The following is a 24648-nucleotide window of genomic DNA, read 5'->3' on the forward strand; positions in this document are numbered from 1 at the left end:
CCTTCCCTGTTATCCCTGCTAGGTCCTCAAGCTTTTGCACTAATCTCTGGTGTGGAACTGTGTCAAATGCCTTCTTACAGTCCACAAGAAAATGCAATCTACCCATATGCAACATATGGGAATGTTAACATGACTCACGAAATCGTAATGCCATGATTGCAAACAGACCATACCATGGGTGGGGATAGAACCCACGATCAGAGAGTCTCAGAACCCCAGACAGTCATGTTAGCCACTAGACCAGCTAGCCACAATAAGATTCGTCCAACTAGATATATTTCTACATCATAGGAAAGTTAGCATAGGCACCACTGTGACCACAAATGCAAGTTTTTTTTTTTGGTCCAGTGGCTAACGCGATGGTCTGGAGTTTTGAGACTCTCTGATCACGGGTTCTATCCTCGCCCGTGGTAGGGTTTATGGGAATCTTCATTGAAGAAACGTTTCGCCACACAGTGGCTTCGTCAGTCCAGTACAAAGCAGGAATGTATAAGGAGAGAAGGAGTTTGAGGTTATCATTCCCTCAGCCAGGAATCATGTGTTCAGTCCATCAGTCTTGTAGGAAGTATAGCATAGGGTCAGAGAGGTGGCTTATATACTGCAGCCAGGTGAGTTGAAGCAGCAGGAGGCAGGATCACAGTGGGACCATCCACTAGTGTAAGTAGGTCTTTGCAGCCAGGTGAGTTGAAGCAGCAGGAGGCAGGATCACAGTGGGATCATCCACTAGTGTAAGTAGGTCTTCATCCAAAGGTATCCACACACTAGCCAGAACTGTTGGTATCCACACACTAGCCAGAACCCGGCTGGTATTCACACTAGCCAGAACCCGGCTGGTATTCACACTAGCCAGAACTCGGCTGGTATTCACACTAGCCAGAACTCGGCTGGTACTCACATTAGCCAGAACTTGGCTGGTATCCACACACTAACAAGAACCCTGCTGGTATCCTCACACTAGCCAGAACCCTGCTGGTATCCTCACACTAGCCAGAACCCTGCTGGTATCCTCACACTAGCCAGAACCCTGCTGGTATCCTCACACTAGCCAGAACCCTTCTGGTATCCTCACACTAACCAGAACCCTGCTGGTATCCACACACTAGTCAGAACCCTGCTGGTATCCACGCATTAGCCAGGTCTCTGCTGGTATCCACATGCTAGCCAGGACTCTGCTGGTATCCACACGCTAGCCAGATCTCTTTTGGTATCCACATACTAGCCTGAACTCTGCTGGTATCCACACACTAGCCAGAGAGCACAAATTAGCCACACATTAGCCATGAGAGCAAGTTTGAGAGCAGGGGTCGTGACACTGAAAGTGTTAATCTTAAGGTAGTCTTAAATTTGCCAGAAATGCTCTGGCTTTCTGCATGTACACTCAAATGTCATTCACCTTTGTACAAAGATTGTATCATGCTGTAATAAAGTATATTATTATTATTATTATTCCTCTTCAAGGGGGGGCTCCTTGGCGTGGTGAAGAGGCTCTTGGTCTGAGGAATTAGACCTATTGGTCTTCTTCCTCAGACCGAACCTAATTACCCCCCAATCTCCCCTCCCCTATCCCATCCTCCCCTTTTTCCTTTCCTCCTCCTCCTCCCCACCCCTCCCTTTTGCCCTTCCTCCTTTCGGCCTTTGGGATTTCTCCCACAGGCGTGCTAGTTCCTAGGTAGGGGAAAGGATACCGGGGTCCATCCCATTCCATTGAGGTTCTTGGCGGTGGCGTAGTTTGCCGTGGAATCTGGATCGCCTGGGGATGTCCCGATCCCTCTCCGGTATCCCGGAGTAGCTTTGGGTGTCTTTCGGGCGACGGGTGTATCTCTGGAAGCCACCTTTCGGATTCCGGGGGTGGTGGCCGAAGGAGGTATGCTTTGTGGCGGATATCCGGCTGCCCTCTCTTTTGTCCACTGAGGTAGCTCGGCAGATGTGAGGTTGCTATCCCGGATTGTTAGTTTACTAGCATGATGGGTAGGGTATGGCACGGGTTCCATGCTGCATCTGCGCTACTTGCGGTGCTGAGGTCCTCTTGGGCACGGAGGGAGATTTCTGGCCCTTTCATTCCTCCTAGGAACTATCCCTCCCCGGTCCCCCTTTTTTTTCTTTTTTTTATTTTTATTTTTTCTTTCTTTTTTTTCTTAACAAAAAGAAAGAAGTAACCTAACCATGGCAGCCCTAGTCCATGAACCTCTTACCCCCGGGCCCCTTCTTGATACCGCATCCCGTTCTGACCCCGCCTCATCTTTGGACCACTCTTCAGACACTCCTCATGCCTCTGTACCTCTTGCCGGTGCTGTTTCCTCACCCGCTTCAGGTACTGAGGCCTCGACTGACTCCTTCGATTTATCGGACCTTCGCTCTCCTCTGACTATGCTTCTGGCCTCTCCCTCTACAGTGCGGCAATTTTCAAATCGCTGACCCGTTCCACGTCGGACCAACTCTGGTCCCACGCCTAAACGCCAATGACAGTTACCTGCTGATGATACTTCTCCACCTTCTCGTTCTTCTCAGAAATGATCGACACGTCCTTCACTACCTTTCCACGCTCAGTTTCAGACTGAACAATGGACTAAATTCTTCACTTTACGACCGACTTCCTCTGCTGCCTATCTTTCTGACCACAGTATTGGCAAGGCACTCCTACGCCATGTTGGTAAAGATGTTTCTTTTCATGCTCTTAAGAGCGGTACGCGCATCATTACCGTACAGAATGCTACCCAGGCTCATGAGCTCTCTTGTCTTTCCCATATCGATACTGTTCCTGTCACTCTTGAAAAACATCATTCCCTCAATTCTTGTAGTGGTACCGTCATTCTGCCCCATACCATAGTTCAACAAAATTTCCAGACATGTGGCACTGACATTCTTGAACAGCTGGAACTCCAAGATCTCCCAATCCTCAAGGTAGACACTTACGTTCTTCCTGCCCGCGGGCAGAGACGATACCCTAGCAATGTGGCTCGTTTAACTTTTGACAGCCGAGAACTCCCATCCTCAGTTTATATAGCAGGACATCGGTTACAAGTCCGAAAGGTGATCCCTACACTGCAACAGTGTAGAAATTGCTGGTGATTTGGCCATCCAGCGAAATATTGCAGATCTATCGCCGAATGCCCAGTCTGTGGTGCCGATGACCATTCTCATACGTCTTGCAATCGATCTCCCTCTTGCCTTAACTGTCATGAGGCTCACCCTTCGTACTCTCGCCGTTAAGTCTATTTAAACGAGCGGGAAATCCGTTACCTCAAAGAGACAGAAGGTCTCCCTTATGCCATGGCAGTTTCTCATCTCCGCCTCCAAGGGAGACTCCCACGTGTTTCTTATTCCCGTGTTTCAAAACGTCCCCCCACTTCTGGTATCCCATCTTCTACACCCACCTCTGTGGTTACCTCTCCCATAATCACTCCTGTATCTAATCCTTTTGCTGTCCTCGGCTCTGACGTCCCTACTTCAACGCCTCAGTCTAATCTCGCTTCTTCGAGTTCTCTCTCACAAGCCTCAGTATCGACGAGACCTCGTACGACACCTCCTCCCAATCGTCCCTCTACTTCTCAAAAGTCAAAAAAAGGTCCGTTAACACCTCCTACCCATCTTCCACCTCCTCATTTTACCCTCCCTGTCTCTGTCCCTGGTTCTTCCCCTCTCACTGGCTCAGTTACAAGTGTAGAGGTTCACCCTCCTCCTCGTACTGTACCTTCCTCCCCTGTTCCCTCCCAAGTTTCTTCCTCTTCTGCCATCTCCCAGGTTCCTGCCTCTTCTGTCCCCTGCCATGCTTCTCCAGTTCCCTCCACCCTTTCGCCCCCCCCCCCCTACCTTGGTACAGTCCAATACAGTTCCAATCTTTACTCATCCTCCCCCTACCATTTCCAATATTGTCTCCCATACGACATCTCTGAATTCCAAAACACTTGAAGCAATCTCTGAATATATTGCAGAGACCAAACCATCAATGGACACTGATCCACCTTCCGCTCTTTCTCTCGCCTCTGCTCCATCTGTGCAACTCCTTTCTTCACAGTGCACCATTCCTTCACTGCTTGAACGTTTTCCACTGCCTCCGCATGTGGACTTTTCTAACCCCTCTAGTCCGTAGGAACCCTTACCTGCGGATTTCAAGTATCTTTATCATTGCCAATCATGGCCTATTTACAGTGGAATATACGCGGCCTCAGGGGTAATCGGGGTGAGCTTCAGATGTTACTCTCCCAGTTTGCGCCTGTTGGTGTTTGCTTACAGGAACCAAAATTACACTCTGCTGTTATTTCTCACATCTCAGGCTATAATTTATTGTATTCTTCAGATCCTTTTCCTGATGGGACCTTTAATGAAAGTGCCCTTCTTCTACGCACTGATATTCCGTACCATCAGCTATTTGTTCATACTTCGCTGCATTACACAGCAGCCCGTATCCACTTACATAGGTGGTATACGCTCTGTTCTTTATATCTCTCTCCTTCTCGGGCATTATCTATTCCGGATTTTGCCTTCCTTGTTTCGTCATTACCGCCACCGATTCTGTTACTTGGTGATTTTAATGCCCACCATTTCCTCTGGGGGGGGGGTCTCACTGTGATTCCCGTGGAATTCAGTTAGAGGCTTTTCTTGCCACCCACCCCCTCCATGTTTTAAATACAGGTACTAGCACCCATTTTGATCCTCGGGCTCTTACTCTCTCTTGCATCGATCTCTCAGTCTGCTCTTCCTCCGCCGCATTAGACTTCACTTGGTCTGTTCTCCCGGACTTACATGACAGTGATCATTTCCCAATAATTCTTACTTCCCCTTCATATTCGCCACCTATTCGCACCCCACGCTGGCAATTTAATCGGGCAAATTGGAACCTTTACTCACACTTAACTGTTTTTAAAGAGGTTCCTTCTTCGTCCTCCATCGATGAGCTTTTACACCTCTTCTCGTCCTCCGTTTTCACCGCAGCTTATCATTCTATACCCCAAACTTCAGGCAGGCATTCTCAGAAATGCGTGCCTTGGTGGTCTCCTGCTTGTGCTCGTGCAGTACGTTTGAAACGCGCTGCATGGGGCAGGTACCGGTACAATAGAACCACAGAGCGACTCTTTGATTTTAAACAGAAGCGTGCAATCGCTCGCCATGTCATCCGTGATGCTAAACGCACTTGCTGGCGAGATTGTCTCCACCATCACCTCTGCTTCCTCTGAGTGCAGTCTGGAAAAAAGTACGAAAACTGAGTGGTAAATATTCTCCTGACCCGGCTCCTGTTCTGCGGGTTGCCGGTGTTGATATAGCAAACCCACTAGATGTTGCCAATGAAATTGGCAATCATCTGGTCCGTATTTCTCAGGGACTCCATCTATGCCCCTCATTTCTTTCCTCAAAGTCTGCCAGAGAGTTAGCACCCTTGGACTTTTCTTCTCTCAGAGAAGAACAGTATAATGTGCCTTTTACACTTCAAGAACTGGAGGCAACACTCTCAGCTTGTCGATCATCGGCAGCTGGGCCCGACGACATTCATATTCGTATGCTACAACATTCACATCAGTCAGCACTTGCAGTCCTATTATGCCTTTACAATCTTATTTGGTCACAAGGAGTTCTTTCACAGCTGTGAAAATCCGCCATTGTTCTCCCTTTCCGCAAATCAGGCACTACGGGACATGAAACCTCCCACTATCGTCCCATTGCTCTTACTAGTGCAGCTTGCAAAGTAATGGAACGCCTAGTAAATAGACATTTAGTGTGGTATTTAGAGACACACAACAGTCTCTCCACTCATCAGTATGGCTTTCGTAAGGGACGTTCTACCATAGACCCCTTACTACACTTGGATACGTATGTTCGTAATGCCTTTGCGAATATCTACTCAGTTATTGCCATATTTTTTGACCTTGAGAAGGCATATGACACAACTTGGAGGTATAATATTTTAGCCCAAGCTCACTCCTTAGGCCTTCGAGGCAATCTACCATCCTTCCTTAAGAACTTTTTAACTGACAGGCATTTCCGTGTTCAGGTTAATAATGTGCTCTCCCTGGACTTTATCCAAGCTGAAGGTGTCCCCCAGGGATGTGTTCCGAGCACAACACTTTTTCTCCTTGCTATTAATGATTTGGCCTCTAGTCTTCCATCAAATATTTGGTCATCACTCTATGTTGATGACTTCGCTATTGCCTGTGCAGGCGCTGACTGTCACCTCATTACAGTTTCTCTCCAACATGCAGTCGACCGTGTTTCCAATTGGGCCACCACACGTGGGTTTAAATTTTCCAGCACTAAAACCCACCAAATCACTTTCACTAGACGCTCTGTCATCTCCGATCATCCTTTGTACCTCTATGGCTCCCGTATCCCTGAACGTGATAGTCAAGTTTCTGGGCCTCCTCTTTGATCGTAGGTTATCCTGGAAACCTCACATTACCTCTTTGAAGGCAACTTGTCACAGCCGGCTGAACCTTCTTAAAACCCTTGCTCATCTTTCATGGGGAGCTGATCGTCGAACCCTCCTTCGCCTACATTCCACCCTTATTTTATCGAAACTTGATTATGGTGACCAGATCTATTCAGCAGCATCTCCTGCTACTCTCTCTAGCCTTAACCCCATTCATCACCAAGGATTACGTTTATGCCTTGGTGCTTTTCGCTCTTCCCCTGTCGAGAGCCTCTATGCAGAAGCGAACGTTCCATCCTTATCCGATCGCCGTGATGCCCATTGCCTGCACTACTATGTACGCTCTCATGATCTCCACAATCCTTCCATTTATAGAATGGTCACTGATATTAGTAGACATTCTTTATTTGTTCGCCGCCCCTGTTTACTCCGTCCCTTCTCTCTTCGCCTTCATTCGCTCTTGTCTTCTCTTCAACTACCACCTTTCTATGTACATGTAGCATCTCACTTTTCCCTACCCCCCTGGGAAGTTCCAGCTGTTCGAGTCTGTTCTTTCTCCCTCCCTTGCTCGAAAGCCCAACTGTCTACGGTCGCTTCCCGCTCTCTTTTTCTTGACCACTTTCACTCTCATTCTCATGCCATTGCTGTGTACACAGATGGCTCTAAGTCTTCTGACGGCATAGGATTCACAGCAGTGTTTCCGGACAGCGTCGTACAAGGGCATTTACTATTTTCAGCTAGTATTTTTACTGCTGAATTATATGCCATCCTTACAGAACTTATCCGTATTGCATCTATGCCTGTCATCATTTGTGGTTGTCTCAGACTCCCTTAGTGCTTTACAGGCTATACAAAAATTTGATACACCTCACCCCTTAGTCCTCCGTATCCAACTTTGGCTACGCCGCATCTTTACCAAGCATAAAGATATTGTTTTTTGTTGGGTCCCTGGTCATGTTGACGTACAGGGCAATGAACAGGCAGACACTGCTGCGCAGTCAGCAGTACATGACCTACCAGTTTCTTATAGAGGTATTCCATTTACGGACTATTTTGCTGCAATATCTTCCCACCTTCACACCCGTTGGCAACAACGTTGGTCTACTATGCTCGGCAACAAACTTCAATCTATTAAACCGAGTATAGGTTACTGGCCGTCTTCATATCACCAGTGTCGAGGTTGGGAGACTACTCTCTCCCGTCTTCGCATTGGCCATACTCGTCTTACTCATGGATATCTCATGGAGAGGCGTCTTGCTCCTCTCTGTGAGAATTGCCAAGCTCCATTATCAGTCAGCCACATTCTGTTGGACTGCCCACTTTATCAACGAGCACGCAGAATTTACCTCTGTCGTCGTCTTCGCTCCGCTGCTCTCTCTTTACCTTCCCTTCTCGCTGATGGATCCACCTTTCATCCGGACTCTTTCATTGACTTTTTGACAACAACTGACTTACTTCACAAATTCTGATACCTTCAGCCCTTTATACTTCAATTTCTTGCTACCCTCTACCCCCGTACTATCCCCTGCCCCGCTGTTTTCTGTAACCTTCTGATCATCCCCCCCTCCCTTCTGCCATCCAATTCCCTTGCTTCCTTCCCTACCCTGCAGCGCTGTATAGCCCTTGTGGCTTAGCGCTTCTTTTTTATTATAATAATAATAATCAGATACCCCACCAAATGACTACCTCACTGGCAACTACCCGAACACACTGTTCCTAGCTCCGACTAACCCATACAAAGTCTCCCTTATTATCAACGCACTGAAAAACAAGGCAGGAGATTTAAATACCTTACCACCCTTTATATACAAAAAAGCGTCACAAGTACTATCACCAATCATTGCAACACTCTTTAACAAATCCATTGAATCCTCCACCTTCCCTACAGTTCTCAAAATAGCAAGGGTCACCCCGATCCATAAAGGAGGAGACCAAACAGAGTTGTATAACTATAGGCCAATATCCAATTTACACCCTCTCTCAAAAATCTTTGAAAAATTAATTCATAAACGAATCTACTCCTACCTCATCTCCCAAAACATACTCAACCCCTGCCAATTTGGATTCAGGCCTAATAAAAATACTAATGATGCTATTATACACATGCTAGAACATATATACAATGCAATAGAGAAAAAAGAAGTCCCACTGGGGATCTACATTGACTTAAGTAAAGCTTTTGATACAGTTGACCATGACTTGCTCCACGTAAAATTGTCACACTATGGTATTAGAGGGCACTCCCTCAACTACCTCAAGTCTTACCTCAGCAACAGAAGCCAATATGTGTACGCAAATGGGGCAAGCTCTTCCGCACAACTAATTACAGTTGGTGTCCCACAGGGAAGTGTCCTTGGCCCTCTTCTCTTTCTCCTATACATAAATGACCTACCAAATGCTTCGCAATTACTCAAACCCACACTTTTTGCAGATGACACTACATACGTCTTCTCTCAATCGAACCCAGTCACACTAGCCAATACTGTAAACACCGAATTACAGAAAATATCTACCTGGATGAGGACTAACAAACTTACACTAAACATTGACAAAACCTACTTCATTCAGTTTGGTAACAGAGCTACAGATGTACCTCTTAACATAACGATAAACGGATCACCTATCACAAAGCTAACAGAGGGAAAATTCTTAGGAATCCACCTCGATAATAGACTCAAATTTCATACACATGTACAACAAATTTCTAAGAAAATTTCCAAGACTGTAGGCATACTATCGAAGATACGGTACTATGTTCCACAGTCAGCCCTCCTGGCCCTTCATCACTCTCTTATTTACCCCTATCTCACCTATGGAATTTGTGCATGGGGCTCAACAACAATTAACCATCTCAGACCACTAATTACCCAACAAAAGGCTGCAGTTAGAATGATAACAATTTCTCACTACAGGCAACACACTCCACCAATATTCAAAACACTCAACCTACTCACCATACAAAACATCCATACTTATTATTGCACCTATTACATACATAGAACACTTAACTCTGATATTAACCCTCCCCTCAAACATCTCCTTGCCAACCTCAACAGAACACATGACCATAACACAAGGCACAGATCACTCTTTGATGTTCCTCGTGTCCATCTCACGCTATGCAAAAACTCAATGCACATAAAAGGCCCTAAAATCTGGAATTCATTACCTGTAAATATAAAAGAAACATTACCTGTTTACAAATTCAAGTCTCTTCTCAAAGTTCACTTACTCACTCAAAACCAAATAAATACTGAATAGCTGAACCTTATAAATTGTATTTCCAAAATGTTACTCACAATTATATCACATAAATGTTAAACCTAGGACCCAATCTAACTTTATTTTGTTAAATACACTACCTAACAAAATTCTCCATTCTACTGAATGAACAGCAATGCATGCAACCATATGAGCTGTCTTTGTAATACTCATTTGTGCTTTATAGTTATCTGTTTACAATGTCTTATCACTGATTTCATCATTGCTTAGTTAATCTTAAGTTAATTTTAAGCCAGCCCGTTATGCTATGCATATATGTGGCTTTGGCATGCTGCTCTTACCTGTACCTCTGTATGTATGCTTAAATTTCTAAATAAATAAATAAATAAATTGCCTGTGCAGGCGCTGACTGTCACCTCATTACAGTTTCTCTCCAACATGCAGTCGACCGTGTTTCCAATTGGGCCACCACATGTGGGTTTAAATTTTCCAGCACTAAAACCCACCAAATTACTTTCACTAGACGCTCTGTCATCTCCGATCGTCCTTTGTACCTCTATGGCTCCCGTATCCCTGAACGTGATAGTCAAGTTTCTGGGCCTCCTCTTTGATCGTAGGTTATCCTGGAAACCTCACATTACCTCTTTGAAGGCAACTTGTCACAGCCGGCTGAACCTTCTTAAAACCCTTGCTCATCTTTCATGGGGAGCTGATCGTCGAACCCTCCTCCGCCTACATTCCACCCTTATTTTATCGAAACTTGATTATGGTGACCAGATCTATTCAGCGGCATCTCCTGCTACTCTCTCTAGCCTTAACCCCATTCATCACCAAGGATTACGTTTTTGCCTTGGTGCTTTTCGCTCTTACCCTGTTGAGAGCCTCTATACAGAAGCGAACGTTCCATCCTTATCCGATTGCCGTGATGCCCATTGCCTGTGCTACTATGTACACTCTCATGATCTCCGCAATCCTTCCATTTATAGAATGGTCACTGATATTAGTAGACGTTCTTTATTTGTTCGCCGCCCCTGTTTGCTCCATCCCTTCTCTCTTCGCCTTCATTCGCTCTTGTCTTCTCTTCAACTACCACCTTTCTATGTACATGTATCATCTCACTTTTCCCTACCCCCCTGGGAAGTTCCAGCTGTTCGAGTCTGTTCTTTCTCCCTGCCTTGCTCGAAAGCCCAACTGTCTATGGTCGCTTCCCGCTCTCTTTTTCTTGACCACTTTCACTCTCATTCTCATGCCATTGCCGTGTACACAGATGGCTCTAAGTCTTCTGACGGCGTAGGGTTCGCAGCAGTGTTTCCGGACAGCGTCGTACAAGGGCATTTACTATCTTCGGCTAGTATTTTTGCTGCTGAATTGTATGCCATCCTTACAGCACTTATCCGTATTGCATCTATGCCTGTGTCATCATTTGTGGTTGTCTCAGACTCCCTTAGTGCTTTACAGGCTATACAAAAATTTCATACACCTCACCCCTTAGTCCTCCGTTTCCAACTTCGGCTACGCTGCATCTTTACCAAGCATAAAGACATTGTTTTTTGTTGGGTCCCTGGTCATGTTGACGTACAGGGCAATGAACAGGCAGACACTGCTGCGCGGTCAGCAGTACATGACCTACCAGTTTCTTATAGAGGTATTCCATTTACGGACTATTTTGCTGCAATATCTTCCCACCTTCACACCCGTTGGCAACAACGTTGGTCTACTATGCTCGGCAACAAACTTCAATCTATTAAACCGAGTATAGGTTACTGGCCGTCTTCTTATCACCAGTGTCGAGGTTGGGAGACTACTCTCTCCCGTCCTCTTCAAGGGGGGCTCCTTGGCGTGGTGAAGAGGCTCTTGGTCTGAGGAATTAGCCCTGTCGGTCTTCTTCCTCAGACCGAACCTAATTTCCCCCCATTCTCCCCTCCCCTATCCCATCCTCCCCATCCTCCCCTTTTTCCATTCCTCCTCCTCCTCCTCATCCCTCCCTTTTGCCCTTCCTCTTTTTAGCCTTCGTGATTTCTCTCACAGGCGCGCTAGTTCCTAGGTAGGGGAAAGGACACCGGGGTCCATCCCATTCCGTTGAGGTTTCTTGGCGGTGGCGTAGTTTGCCGTGGAATCTGGATTGCCTAGGGATGTCCCGATCCCTCTCCGGTATCCCGGAGTAGCTTTGGGTGTCTTTTGGGCGACGGGTGTATCTCTGGAAGCCACCTTTCGGATTCCGGGGGTGGTGGCTGAAGGAGGTATGCTTTGTGGCGGATATCCGGCCGCCCTCTCTTTTGTCCACCGAGGTAGCTCGGCAGATGTGAGGTTGCTATCCCAGATTGCTGGTTTACTGGCATGAAGGGTAGGGTATGGCACGGGTTCCATGCTGCATCTGCGCTACTAGCGGTGTCGAGTCCTCTTGGGCGCGGAGGGAGATTTCTGGCCCTTTCATTCCTCCTAGGAACTATCCCTCCCCGGTCCCCCCTTTTTTCTTTTTTTTATTTTTATTTTCTTTTCTTCTTTCTTTTTTTTTCTTAAAAACAAAAAGAAAGAAGTAACCTAACCATGGCAGCCCTAGTCCATGAACCTGGTACCCCCGGGCCCCTTCTTGATACCGCACCCCGTTCTGACCCCGCCTCGTCTTTGGACCACTCTTCAGACATTCCTCATGCCTCTGTACCTATTGCCGGTGCTGTTTCCTCACCCGCTTCAGGTACTGAGGCCTCGACTGACTCCTTCGATTTATCAGACCTTCGCTCTCCTCTGACTATGCTTCCGGCCTCTCCCTCTACGGTGCGGCAATTTTCAAATCGCCGACCCGTTCCACGTCGGACCAACTCTGGTCCCACGCCTAAACGTCAACGACAATTACCTGCTGATGATACTTCTCCACCTTCACCTTCTCGTTCTTCTCAGAAACGATCGACACGTCCTTCACTACCTTTCCACGCTCAGTTTCAGACTGAACAGTGGACTAAATTCTTCACTTTACGACCAACTTCCTCTACTGCCTATCTTTCTGACCATAGTATTGGCAAGGCACTCCTACGCCATGTTGGTAAAGATATTTCTTTTCATGCTCTTAAGAGCGGTATGCGCATCATTACCGTACAGAATGCTACCCAGGCTCGTGAGCTCTCTCGTCTTTCCCATATAGATACTGTTCCTGTCACCCTTGAAAAACATCATTCCCTCAATTCTTGTAGTGGTACCGTTATTCTGCCCCATACCATAGTTCAACAAAATTTCCAGACATGTGGCACCGACATTCTAGAACAGCTGGAACTCCAAGATCTCCCAATCCTCAAGGTAGACACTTACGTTCTTCCTGCCCGTGGGCGGAGACGATACCCTAGCAATGTGGCTCGTTTAACCTTTGACAGCCGAGAACTCCCATCCTCCGTTTATATAGCAGGACATCGGTTACAAGTTCGAAAGGTGATCCCTACACCACAACAGTGTAGAAATTGCTGGCGATTTGGCCATCCAGCGAAATATTGCAGATCTATCGCCGAATGCCCAGTCTGTGGTGCCGATGACCATTCTAATACGTCTTGCAATCGATCTCCCTCTTGCCTTAACTGTCATGAGGCTCACCCTTCGTACTCTCGCCGTTGTCAGGTCTATTTAAACGAGCGGGAAATCCGTTACCTCAAAGAGACAGAAGGTCTCCCTTATGCCATGGCAGTTTCTCATCTCCGCCTCCAAGGGAGACTCCCACGTGTTTCTTATTCCCGTGTTTCAAAACGTCCCCCCACTTCTGGTATCCCATCTTCTACACCCACCTCTGTGGTTACCTCTCCCATAATCACTCCTGTATCTAATCCTTTTGCTGTCCTCGGCTCAGACGTCCCTACTTCAACGCCTCAGTCTAATCTCGCTTCTTCGAGTTCTCTCTTACAAGCCTCAGTATCGACGAGACCTCGTACGACACCTCTTCCCAATCGTCCCTCTACTTCTCAAAAGTCAAAAAAAGGTCCGGTAACACCTCCTACCCATCTTCCACCTCCTCATTTTACCCTCCCTGTCTCTGTCCCTAGTTCTTCCCCTCTCACTGGCTCAGTTACAAGTGCAGAGGTTCACCCTCCTCCTCGTAATGTACCTTCCTCCCCTGTTCCCTCCCAAGTTTCTTCCTCTTCTGCCACCTCCCAGGTTCCTGTCTCTTCTGTCCCCTGCCACGCTTCTCCAGTTCCCTCCACCCTTTCGCCCCCCCCCTACCTTGGTACAGTCCAATACAGTTCCAATCTTTACTCATCCTCCCCCTACCATTCCCAATATTGTCTCCCATACGACATCTCTGAATTCCAAAACACTTGAAGCAATCTCTGAATATATTGCAGAGACCAAACCATCAATGGACACTGATCCACCTTCCGCTCTTTCTCTCTCCTCTGCTCCATCTGCGCAACTCCTTTCTTCACAGCGCACCGTTCCTTCGCTGCTTGAACATTTTCCACTGCCTCCGCATGTGGACTTTTCTAACCCTTCTAGTCCGTAGGAACCCTTACCTGCGGATTTCAAGTATCTTTATCATTGCCAATCATGGCCTTTTTACAGTGGAATATACGCGGCCTCAGGGGTAATCGGGGTGAGCTTCAGATGTTACTCTCCCAGTTTGCCCCTGTTGGTGTTTGCTTACAGGAACCAAAATTACACTCTGCTGTTATTTCTCACATCTCAGGCTATAATTTATTGTATTCTTCAGATCCTTTTCCTGATGGGACCTTTAATGAAAGTGCCCTTCTTCTCCGCACTGATATTCCGTACCATCAGCTATTTATTCATACTTCGCTGCATTACACAGCAGCCCGTATCCACTTACATAGGTGGTATACGCTCTGTTCTTTATATCTCTCTCCTTCTCGGGCATTATCTATTCCGGATTTTGCCTTCCTTGTTTCGTCATTACCGCCACCGATTCTGTTACTTGGTGATTTTAATGCCCACCATTTCCTCTGGGGAGGGTCTCACTGTGATTCCCGTGGAATTCAGTTAGAGGCTTTTCTTGCCACCCACCCCCTCCATGTTTTAAATACAGGTACTCACACCCATTTTGATCCTCGGACTCATACTCTCTCTTGCATCGATCTCTCAGTTTGCTCTTCCTCCACCGCATTAGACTTTACTTGGTCTGTTCTCCCGGACTTACATGACAGTGATCATTTCCCAATAATTCTTACTTCCCCTTCATATTCGCCACCTCTTCGCACCCCACGCTGGCAATTTAATCGGGCAAATTGGAACCTTTACTCACACTTAACTGTTTTTAAAGAGGTTCCTTCTTCGTCCTCAATCGATGAGCTTTTACACCTCTTCTCGTCCTCTGTTTTCACCGCAGCTTCTCATTCTATACCCCAAACTTCGGGCAGGCATTCTCAGAAATGCGTGCCTTGGTGGTCTCCTGCTTGTGCTTGTGCAGTACGTTTGAAACGCGCTGCATGGGGCAGGTACCGGTACAATAGAACCACAGAGCGACTCCTTGATTTTAAACAGAAGCGTGCGATCGCTCGCCGTGTCATCCATGACGCTAAACGCACTTGCTGGCGAGATTATGTCTCCACCATCACCTCTGCTTCCTCTATGAGTGCAGTCTGGAAAAAAGTACGAAAACTGAGTGGTAAATATTCTCCTGACCCGGCTCCTGTTCTGCGGGTTGCCGGTGTTGATATAGCAAACCCACTAGATGTTGCCAATGAAATTGGCAATCATCTGGTCCGTATTTCTCAGGGACTCCATCTATGCCCCTCATTTCTTTCCTCAAAGTCTGCCAGAGAGTTAGCACCCTTGGACTTTTCTTCTCTCAGAGAAGAACAGTATAATGTGCCTTTTACACTTCAAGAACTGGAGGCAACACTCTCAGCTTGTCGATCATCGGCAGCTGGGCCCGACGACATTCATATTCGTATGCTACAACATTTACATCAGTCAGCCCTTGCAGTCCTATTACGCCTTTACAATCTTATTTGGTCACAAGGAGTTCTTCCACAGCTGTGGAAATCCGCCATTGTTCTCCCTTTCCGCAAACCAGGCACTACGGGACATGAAACCTCCCACTATCGTCCCATTGCTCTTACCAGTGCAGTTTGCAAAGTAATGGAACGTCTAGTAAATAGACGTTTAGTGTGGTATTTAGAGACACACAACAGTCTCTCCACTCGTCAATATGGCTTTCGTAAGGGACGTTCTACCATAGACCCCTTACTGCGCTTGGATACGTATGTTCGTAATGCCTTTGCGAATAACCACTCAGTTATTGCCATATTTTTTGACCTTGAGAAGGCATATGACACAACTTGGAGGTATAATATTTTAGCCCAAGCCCACTCCTTAGGCCTTCGAGGCAATCTACCATCCTTCCTTAAGAACTTTTTAACTGACAGGCATTTCCGTGTTCGGGTTAATAATGTGCTCTCCCCGGACTTTGTCCAAGCTGAAGGTGTCCCCCAGGGATGTGTTCTGAGCACAACACTTTTTCTCCTTGCTATTAATGATTTGGCCTCTAGTCTTCCATCAAATATTTGGTCATCACTCTATGTTGATGACTTCGCTATTGCCTGTGCAGGCGCTGACTGTCACCTCCTTACAGTTTCTCTCCAGCATGCAGTCGACCGTGTTTCCAATTGGGCCACCACACATGGGTTTAAATTTTCCAGCACTAAAACCCACCAAATCACTTTCACTAGACGCTCTGTCATCTCTGATCATCCTTTGTACCTCTATGGCTCACGTATCCCTGAACGTGATACAGTCAAGTTTCTGGGCCTCCTCTTTGATCGTAGGTTATCCTGGAAACCTCACATTACCTCTCTGAAGGCAACTTGTCACAGCCGGCTGAACCTTCTTAAAACCCTTGCTCATCTTTCGTGGGGAGCTGATCGTCGAACCCTCCTTCACCTACATTCCACCCTTATTTTATCGAAACTTGATTATGGTGACCAGATCTATTCAGCGGCATCTCCTGCTACTCTCTCTAGCCTTAACCCCATTCATCACCAAGGATTACGTTTATGCCTTGGTGCTTTTCGCTCTTCCCCTGTCGAAAGCCTCTATGCAGAAGCGAACGTTCCATCCTTATCCGATCGCCGTGATGCCCATTGCCTGCGCTACTATGTACGCTCTCATGATCTCCGCAATCCTTCCATTTATAGAATGGTCACTGATATTAGTAGACATTCTTTATTTGTTCGCCGCCCCTGCTTACTCCGTCCCTTCTCTCTTCGCCTTCATTCGCTCTTGTCTTCTCTTCAACTACCACCTTTCTATGTACATGTAGCATCTCACTTTTCCCTACCCCCCTGGGAAGTTCCAGCTGTTCGAGTCTGTTCTTTCTCCCTCCCTTGCTCGAAAGCCCAACTGTCTACGGTCGCTTCCCGCTCTCTTTTTCTTGACCACTTTCACTCTCATTCTCATGCCATTGCTGTGTACACAGATGGCTCTAAGTCTTCTGACGGCGTAGGATTCGCAGCAGTGTTTCCGGACAGCGTCGTACAAGGGCATTTACTATCTTCAGCTAGTATTTTTACTGCTGAATTATATGCCATCCTTACAGCACTTATCCGTATTGCATCTATGCCTGTGTCATCATTTGTGGTTGTCTCAGACTCCCTTAGTGCTTTACAGGCTATACAAAAATTTGATACACCTCACCCCTTAGTCCTCCGTATCCAACTTTGGCTACGCCGCATCTTTACTAAGCATAAAGATATTGTTTTTTGTTGGGTCCCTGGTCATGTTGACGTACAGGGCAATGAACAGGCAGACACTGCTGCGCAGTCAGCAGTACATGACCTACCAGTTTCTTATAGAGGTATTCCATGTACGGACTATTTTGCTGTAATATCTTCCCACCTTCACACCCGTTGGCAACAATGTTGGTCTACTATGCTCGGCAACAAACTTCAGTCTATTAAACCGAGTATAGGTTACTGGCCGTCTTCTTATCACCAGTGTCGAGGTTGGGAGACTACTCTCTCCCGTCTTCGCATTGGCCATACTCGTCTTGCTCATGGATATCTCATGGAGAGGCGTCTTGCTCCTCTCTGTGAGAATTGCCAAGCTCCATTATCAGTCAGCCACATTCTGTTGGACTGCCCACTTTATCAACGAGCACGCAGAATTTACCTCTGTCGTCGTCTTCGCCCCGCTGCTCTCTCTTTACCTTCCCTTCTCGCTGATGGACCCACCTTTCATCCAGACTCTCTCATTGACTTTTTGACAACGACTGACTTACTTCACAAATTCTGATACTTTCAGCCCTTTCTACTTGTATCTCTTGCTACCCTCTACCCCCGTACTATCCCCTGCCCCGCTGTTTTCTGTAACCTGCTGATCATCCCCCCCTCCCTTCTGCCATCCAATTCCCTTGCTTCCTTCCCTACCCTGCAGCGCTGTATAGCCCTTGTGGCTTAGCGCTTCTTTTGATTATAATAATAATAATACTCTCTCCCGTCTTCGCATTGGCCATACTCGTCTTGCTCATGGATATCTCATGGAGAGGCGTCCTGCTCCTCTCTGTGAGAATTGCCAAGCTCCATTATCAGTCAGCCACATTCTGTTGGACTGCCCACTTTATCAACGAGCATGCAGAATTTACCTCTGTCGTCGTCTTCACTCCGCTACTCTCTCTTTACCTTCCCTTCTCATTGATGGACCCACCTTTCATCCGGACTCTCTCATTGACTTTTTGACAACAACTGACTGACTTCACAAATTCTGATACCTTCAGCCCTTTCTACTTCAATCTCTTGCTACCCTCTATCCCCGTACTATCCCCTGCCCCGCTGTTTTCTGTAACCTGCTGATCATCCCTCCTCCCTTCTGCCATCCAATACCCTTGCTTCCTTCCCTACCCTGCAGCACTGTATAGCCCTTGTGGCTTAGCGCTTCTTTTTGATTATTATTATTAATAATAATAATAAATAATAATAATAATAATTATTATTATTACAGGGGATAGGAGGGAGACACGAGCCTTACCCATCCTCAGGAATATTGACAAAAATCAAATATTTTCACTACTTTAGAAGGTACTTTTGGTCCTGAAACCAATCAAAATCATCTCTATTTCAGTAGTATTTCTTCCTTTCTATCATATGGTACCAGGAAACAGCCAATACGACCATGAAATCTATCTTACAAAACACCTCGAAGTTACTATGTATTTTAAACTGTGCACACTTATTGCACAGAACCATTCCCTTGTATCTAGTCCAAAATTTTCCAGTCAAGTTATGAGTGAGTTGAGCTCGTGATGTAGAATTATGTGAGGGACCCCTGCATCAGTGATGTAGTTTTGCGTGATTGCCACTGAAGGGGTTAACATGAGCTGGATCAAATGACATGAAAATACAAGCTGAACATACCTTGACAGTCCACAACATATATATGTTACAAAACAATTTCATACATTAAAAAATATAAATTTTTATTCATCCAGAACTCTGTTGGTATCGACACACTAACCAGAACTCTGTTGGTATCGACACACTAGCCAGAACTGTTGGTATCGACACACTAGCCAGAACTCTGTTGGTATCCACATACTAGCCAGGACTGTTGGTATCCACACACTACCAGAACTCTGATATCCACACACTAGGCAGAACTCTTAGTATCCACACACTAGCCAGAAGTGTTGGTATCCACGCACTAGCCGGAACTCTGTTGGTATCTACACCTAAAGTCAGTTCCTGATCAGCCGGGCTGTGGCTCGTACGTTGGTTTGCGTGCAGCCAGCAGCAACAGCCTGGTTGATCAGGCTCTGATCCACCAGGAGGCCTGGTCACAGACCGGGCCGCAGGGGCGTTGACCCCCGGAACTCTCTCCAGGTAAACTCCAGGTAGCCAGAACTGTTGGTATCCACACACCAGTCAGAGCTGTTGGTATCCACACACTAGCCAGGACTCTGTTGATATCCACACACTAGCCAGAACTGTTTGTATCTGCACACTAACCAGAACTGTTGGTATCCACACACTAGCCAGAATTCTGTTGGTATCCACACACTAGCCAAAATTCTATTGGTATCCACACACTAGCCAGAATTCTGTTGGTATCCACACACTAGCCAGAACTCGGCTGGTATCCACACACTAGCCAGAACTCTGTTGGTATCCACACTCCTGTCAGAGCTTTTGGTATCCACACACTAGCCAGGCCTTTGTTGGTATCCACACACTAGCCAGACCTCTGTTGGTATCCACACACTAGCCAGACCTCTGTTTGTATCCACACACTAGCCAGACTGCTGTTTGTATCCACACACTAGCCAGAACCCTTCTGGCATCCACACACTAGCCAGACCTCTGTTTGTATCCACACACTAGCCAGACTGCTGTTAGTATCCACACACTAGCCAGAACTCTGTTGGTATCCACACACTAGCCAGAACCCTGCTGCTGTCCACACACTAGCTAGAAATCTTCTGGTATCCACTTAACATGTCTTTGCTTCCTAAGAAAAACATTAATTTGATTTATCATTCATGTTGAATTCATAAAAAATATTTTCAGAATGAATTGACCATTAAAATGGTGCCATAACTATCTCTTCTGGTATTTCGATTTTTTTTAGAAATCATTAAACTTAAAATGTCATTCACATTTTGCTGCATACATTAATAATGTACACTACACAGTTTATGTACAGCTATGGTATATCAAAATCATGACAATATTATTTTTAGTAGTACTATTAGGGGATAGTACTAAATCCATAAGGGTCATATAACACTTGGTAAAGAGTGGATAGTGAGGTTCATTTCTTGGAAGGAGATGATAGGTTCACTTCTGTGGATCAAGAACCTCTTACAAGCATAAAGATGCCTTTGCTGAGGGACGCAACATTAATAGCCTATTTAAGAAACTTGTCTTGAATTTTGTAAATTATGCAACTTTCATAAGAATGAAGGAACACTGCAACAGGCCTACTGGCCTATGTGAGGCGGCTCCATTTCTCCCACCAGCTTAAGCCAATGCCTTGACCTAGTGAGGTCAGACACGTCGCTTAAGGAAGGAGCATTGCATCCGACCTAGTAGCACAAGCTAGTCAGGTCCAACTCGCACCCCGCCACCCACACCCACTCGTGTATTTATCCAACCTATTTTTAAAAGTGCACAACGACTTAGCGTCTATGACAGTACTCGGGAGTTTGTTCCACTCATCCACAACTCTCTTACCAAACCAGTGCTTACCTATATCCTTCCTGAATCTGAGTTTTTCCAACTTAAATCCATTGCTGTGAGTCTTGTCTGTTAGATATTTTTAGCATGCTATTTACATCGGGTTCCTTGATGTTGAAGGGCTCTTGATCCAAGAAAATGGAGCTATCTTTCCCTTAGATCAAGCCTGATGACCTTCTATTCTCCAAGCTGTGTGTGACCCATGTGGGTTTCACACTTCCCCATGAGTATAGAAATAATATACAGTATATTATGCTGACTAGACTACGTATACAGTATTTCTCTTAACAAGAGAGCGTAGCTGCTGACGGTAGATCATATTTCTAGTTTTCCCTCGATTTACAACTTTCTGGCTTTCTCATGGTTTCTATTATTATTGAGGTACCTGTAAGCCCCTCAGGGAAATTATTTAGGGAAGTCTTTTGAGAGGAATTTAAAGAGGGTTTTAATTTCTTTGTTGACAACATTCTCATCATAACTCCCAGTCGCTTCAGCATTCAAGCTCTCCAACACAAGCTCAACCAGGTCGAGCCCTCAATCCAGTTCACACTTGAAGAAGTCGACAACACTCTTCCTTTCCTTGATGTTCTCTGCAAAGCTGACCATGAACTATGTTTTAAAGTCTATCGAAAACTTGACAACCAACACGATCTTCTCCACTTCTACTCTCACCACAACACCAAAACTAAACATGGTGTAATTATAGGCTTTTTCCTGTGCGCACTCAGAATCTGCAGCAATGAGTTCCTTGAGGAAGAATGCTCTACAATTGAACAAGTATTTTCCAAACTTCACTATCCTTGTCACTTCATTAGAGACTGCAGATGATGGGCATTAAACATCAACACACCCAGAGAAGACTGCCAAGAAGAGATACATAGTTCTCCCCACCAACTCCATTGCCAAACACGTTTCCAACATCTTTTCCAACACCTCATTCCAAGTATTTACCTCCACAACCACGACCATCAATAACATTACCAATGATAGACAAGACAAGCTTCCATCCTCTGCAGGAGTGTACATAATCCCTTGTAATGACTGCAGCAAATTATATATGGGCAAAACATCAAGAGACCTCCAAACACGTATTTCAGAACACCAGTACGCTGGCAGATCTGACGATTCAAGGAATGCCTGTGTTCAACACCGAAATTCACACAACCATTTAATCAGCTACAGAAATGCAAGACTCGTCACCAGAGAAGACAACACTCGCTACCGAATGATCCTGGAATCGTCACTTATCTGTATATCCAACAATTTCAACCAGAACAACGGCTTCTATAACATAGCTGAACCCCTTGCCAAGAAACTTCTTCATTGCTATCCCACATAAGAACATAAGAATGGAACACTGCAGAAGGTCTACTCATACACTTATCCATTCTCTCTACAAAGCTAACCAAGGTATTAGACTATGACTCTACTCAGTAGATAGTCACATGAAGCATTCTCCACCTGACCCAGCATTCTCAACCTGAATTCATCCTCGCATACCTTCCACCCAGGTAGATCTGTTTGCGACTTGATAAAGCCCACTGTGTGGGAGAAACGCTGTCAATAAAGGATCACATTATACTGCATGTGTGTATATATTTACATTTTGTGTACAGAGAAATAAAGTTGTTTGTTTTATTGATGCTGGTTATTTTAACTTGGCATAATTGTATTTGTGTTGAGTGTTTATGCTTATTACTTATATTGTTTGTTAAGGTTATCTTTTTTTTTTAGTTTGTCTTGTGTGTATTTGTTGTGGCTATAATGTCAGTGCTCCATAAGTATTGCGACTATTACCACTATGAGAATATTTTGTTGTTGTTTTACTTTGGCAGGTGACCCACAGATGTGCAGCACAACTGTTGAACACCTGCGCTTGGTGATGGCTTCAAGCACAACTAAGCCAATCTTTGGTATATGTCTGGGCCACCAACTGCTGTCAGTGGCTGCTGGCTGCTCCACCTACAAGATGAAGTAAGACATGTTTCTTTTGGGTTTCTGCATTTTCTTGACCTAAAACTAAGCCTGTGAAAAGGGTATTTTTTACTTCTTTATAAATTATAAAAGATTTTACCCAGCCTTTGACTATGTAGCATCATATGATATTGATGTTATGATGTGGTCAGCTTCATAGCATCATGATATAGATGCTATGATATCTGAAGTATACCTGGAGAGGGTTTAAGGGGTCAATGCCCCTGCAGCCTGATCTATGAACCAGGCCTTATGGTGGATCAGGGCCTGATCAATGAGGCTGTTACTGTTGGCCACACACACTGATGTATGAACCACATCCTGGCTGATCTGGTACTGACTTTATGTGCCTGTCCAAAGCCTTCTTGAAGACAGCCAGGAGTCTATTTGGTAATCCCTCTTATGTATGCTGGGAGGCAGTTGAATAGTCTTGGACCCCTGACACTTATTATGTTGGCTCTTATGGTAATCCCCCCCCCCTGCAAGAGATTCAGCATTGTCTGCCAAGTCTTTTGCTTTAATAGGGAGTGATTTCCATGTGCAAATTTGGTACTAATCCTTTTAGGATTTTCCAGGTGTATATAATCATGTATCTCTCCTGCCTGCATTCCAAGGAGTACGGGTTGAGGAACCCAAACGTTCCCATTAAGTTAGGCATTTTATCGCACTTATGTGTGGTGTGAAGGTTCTCTACATTTTCTAGGTCAGCAATTTCACCTTCCTTGAAAGGTGCTGTTAGTGTGCAGCAATATTCCAGTCTAGATAGAACAAGCGATCTGAAGAGTGTCATCATCAGCTTGGCATACCTAGTTTTGAAGGTTCTCATTATCCATCCTGTCATTTTTCTAGCAGATTCAGTTGATACAATGTTGTGGTCTTTGAGAGTGAGATCCTCTGACATTATCACTCCCTGGCATTTTATATTAGTTTTTCATTGTGTTGTGTGTTTGGAATCTGTTTTGTACTCCAATATAGTTTAAATTTCCTCACTCTTCCATATCGCAGTAATTGAAATTTCTCATCATTGAGCTTCATATTATTTTCTGCAGCCCATTTAAAGATTTGGGTGATGTCCTCCTGGAGTCTTGCTATGTCTTCAGCGGAGGAAACTGCTATGTAAATTCGGGTGTCATCTGCAGAGGAAGGCATGGTGCTCTGGGGGGCAAGTACTGTACCTTATGGAACAGAGCTTTTCACAGTATCCATCTCAGACTTTCCTGTGTTTACTACTACTCTTTGTGTTCTATTTGTTAGGTAATTATAGATCCATCTACCAACTTTTCCTGTTATTCCTTTATCATGCATTTTGTGTGCTATTACACCATGGTCACACTTGTCAAAGGCTTTTTCAAAGTCTGTGTATATTATATCTGCATTTTATTTTCTAGAGCATCCAGGACTTTGTCATAGTAGTCCAGTAGTTGGAACAGGCAGGAGCGACATGCTCTAAGCCCATGTTGCCTTGGGTTGTGTTACTGATGGGTATTTAAATGAGTGGTGATCTGGCTTTAGAACCCTTTCAAAGATTTTTATGATATGGGATGTTAGCACTATTGGTCTGTAGTTTTTTGCTATTGCTTTACTGCCCCCTTTGTGGAGTGGGGCTATGTATGTTCTTTTTAGCAAATGTGCAATGACCCCTGTGTCCATGCTCCCTCTCCATAGAATATTAAAAGTATGTGATAGGGGCTTCTTGCAGTTCTTGATGAACACAGAGTTCCATGAGTCTGGGCCTGGGGCAGAGTGCATGGGTATGTCATTTATTGCCTTTTCAAAGTCATTTGTTGTTAGGATAATATCAGATGGGTTTGAATCTGCCAAATTCCGAGTCTCGCTCATAAAAAGATCATTTAGGTCTTTGACTCTGTCTGGTTAGCGGCTTGCTAAAAACCGAGCCATATTGGGACTTGAGTAGCTCACTCACTCCCT

The 24648-nt window shown here is 45.5% G+C and overlaps 1 protein-coding gene across 1 annotated transcript in view; it reads left to right on the plus strand.

Annotated features, from left to right (window-relative positions):
• Positions 1-24648, plus strand: part of r (carbamoyl-phosphate synthetase 2, aspartate transcarbamylase, and dihydroorotase rudimentary) — a 1183622-nt gene that overhangs the window by 510090 nt on the left and 648884 nt on the right. Inside the window, exon 7 of the mRNA XM_070094236.1 lies at positions 22581-22719. Coding sequence (XP_069950337.1) covers positions 22581-22719 — 139 coding nt within the window. The remainder of the gene's footprint in view (positions 1-22580; positions 22720-24648) is intronic.

The sequence above is a fragment of the Cherax quadricarinatus genome, chromosome 45, assembly GCF_038502225.1.
Source record: "Cherax quadricarinatus isolate ZL_2023a chromosome 45, ASM3850222v1, whole genome shotgun sequence".
In the NCBI taxonomy this organism is placed as follows: Eukaryota; Metazoa; Arthropoda; class Malacostraca; order Decapoda; family Parastacidae; genus Cherax; species Cherax quadricarinatus.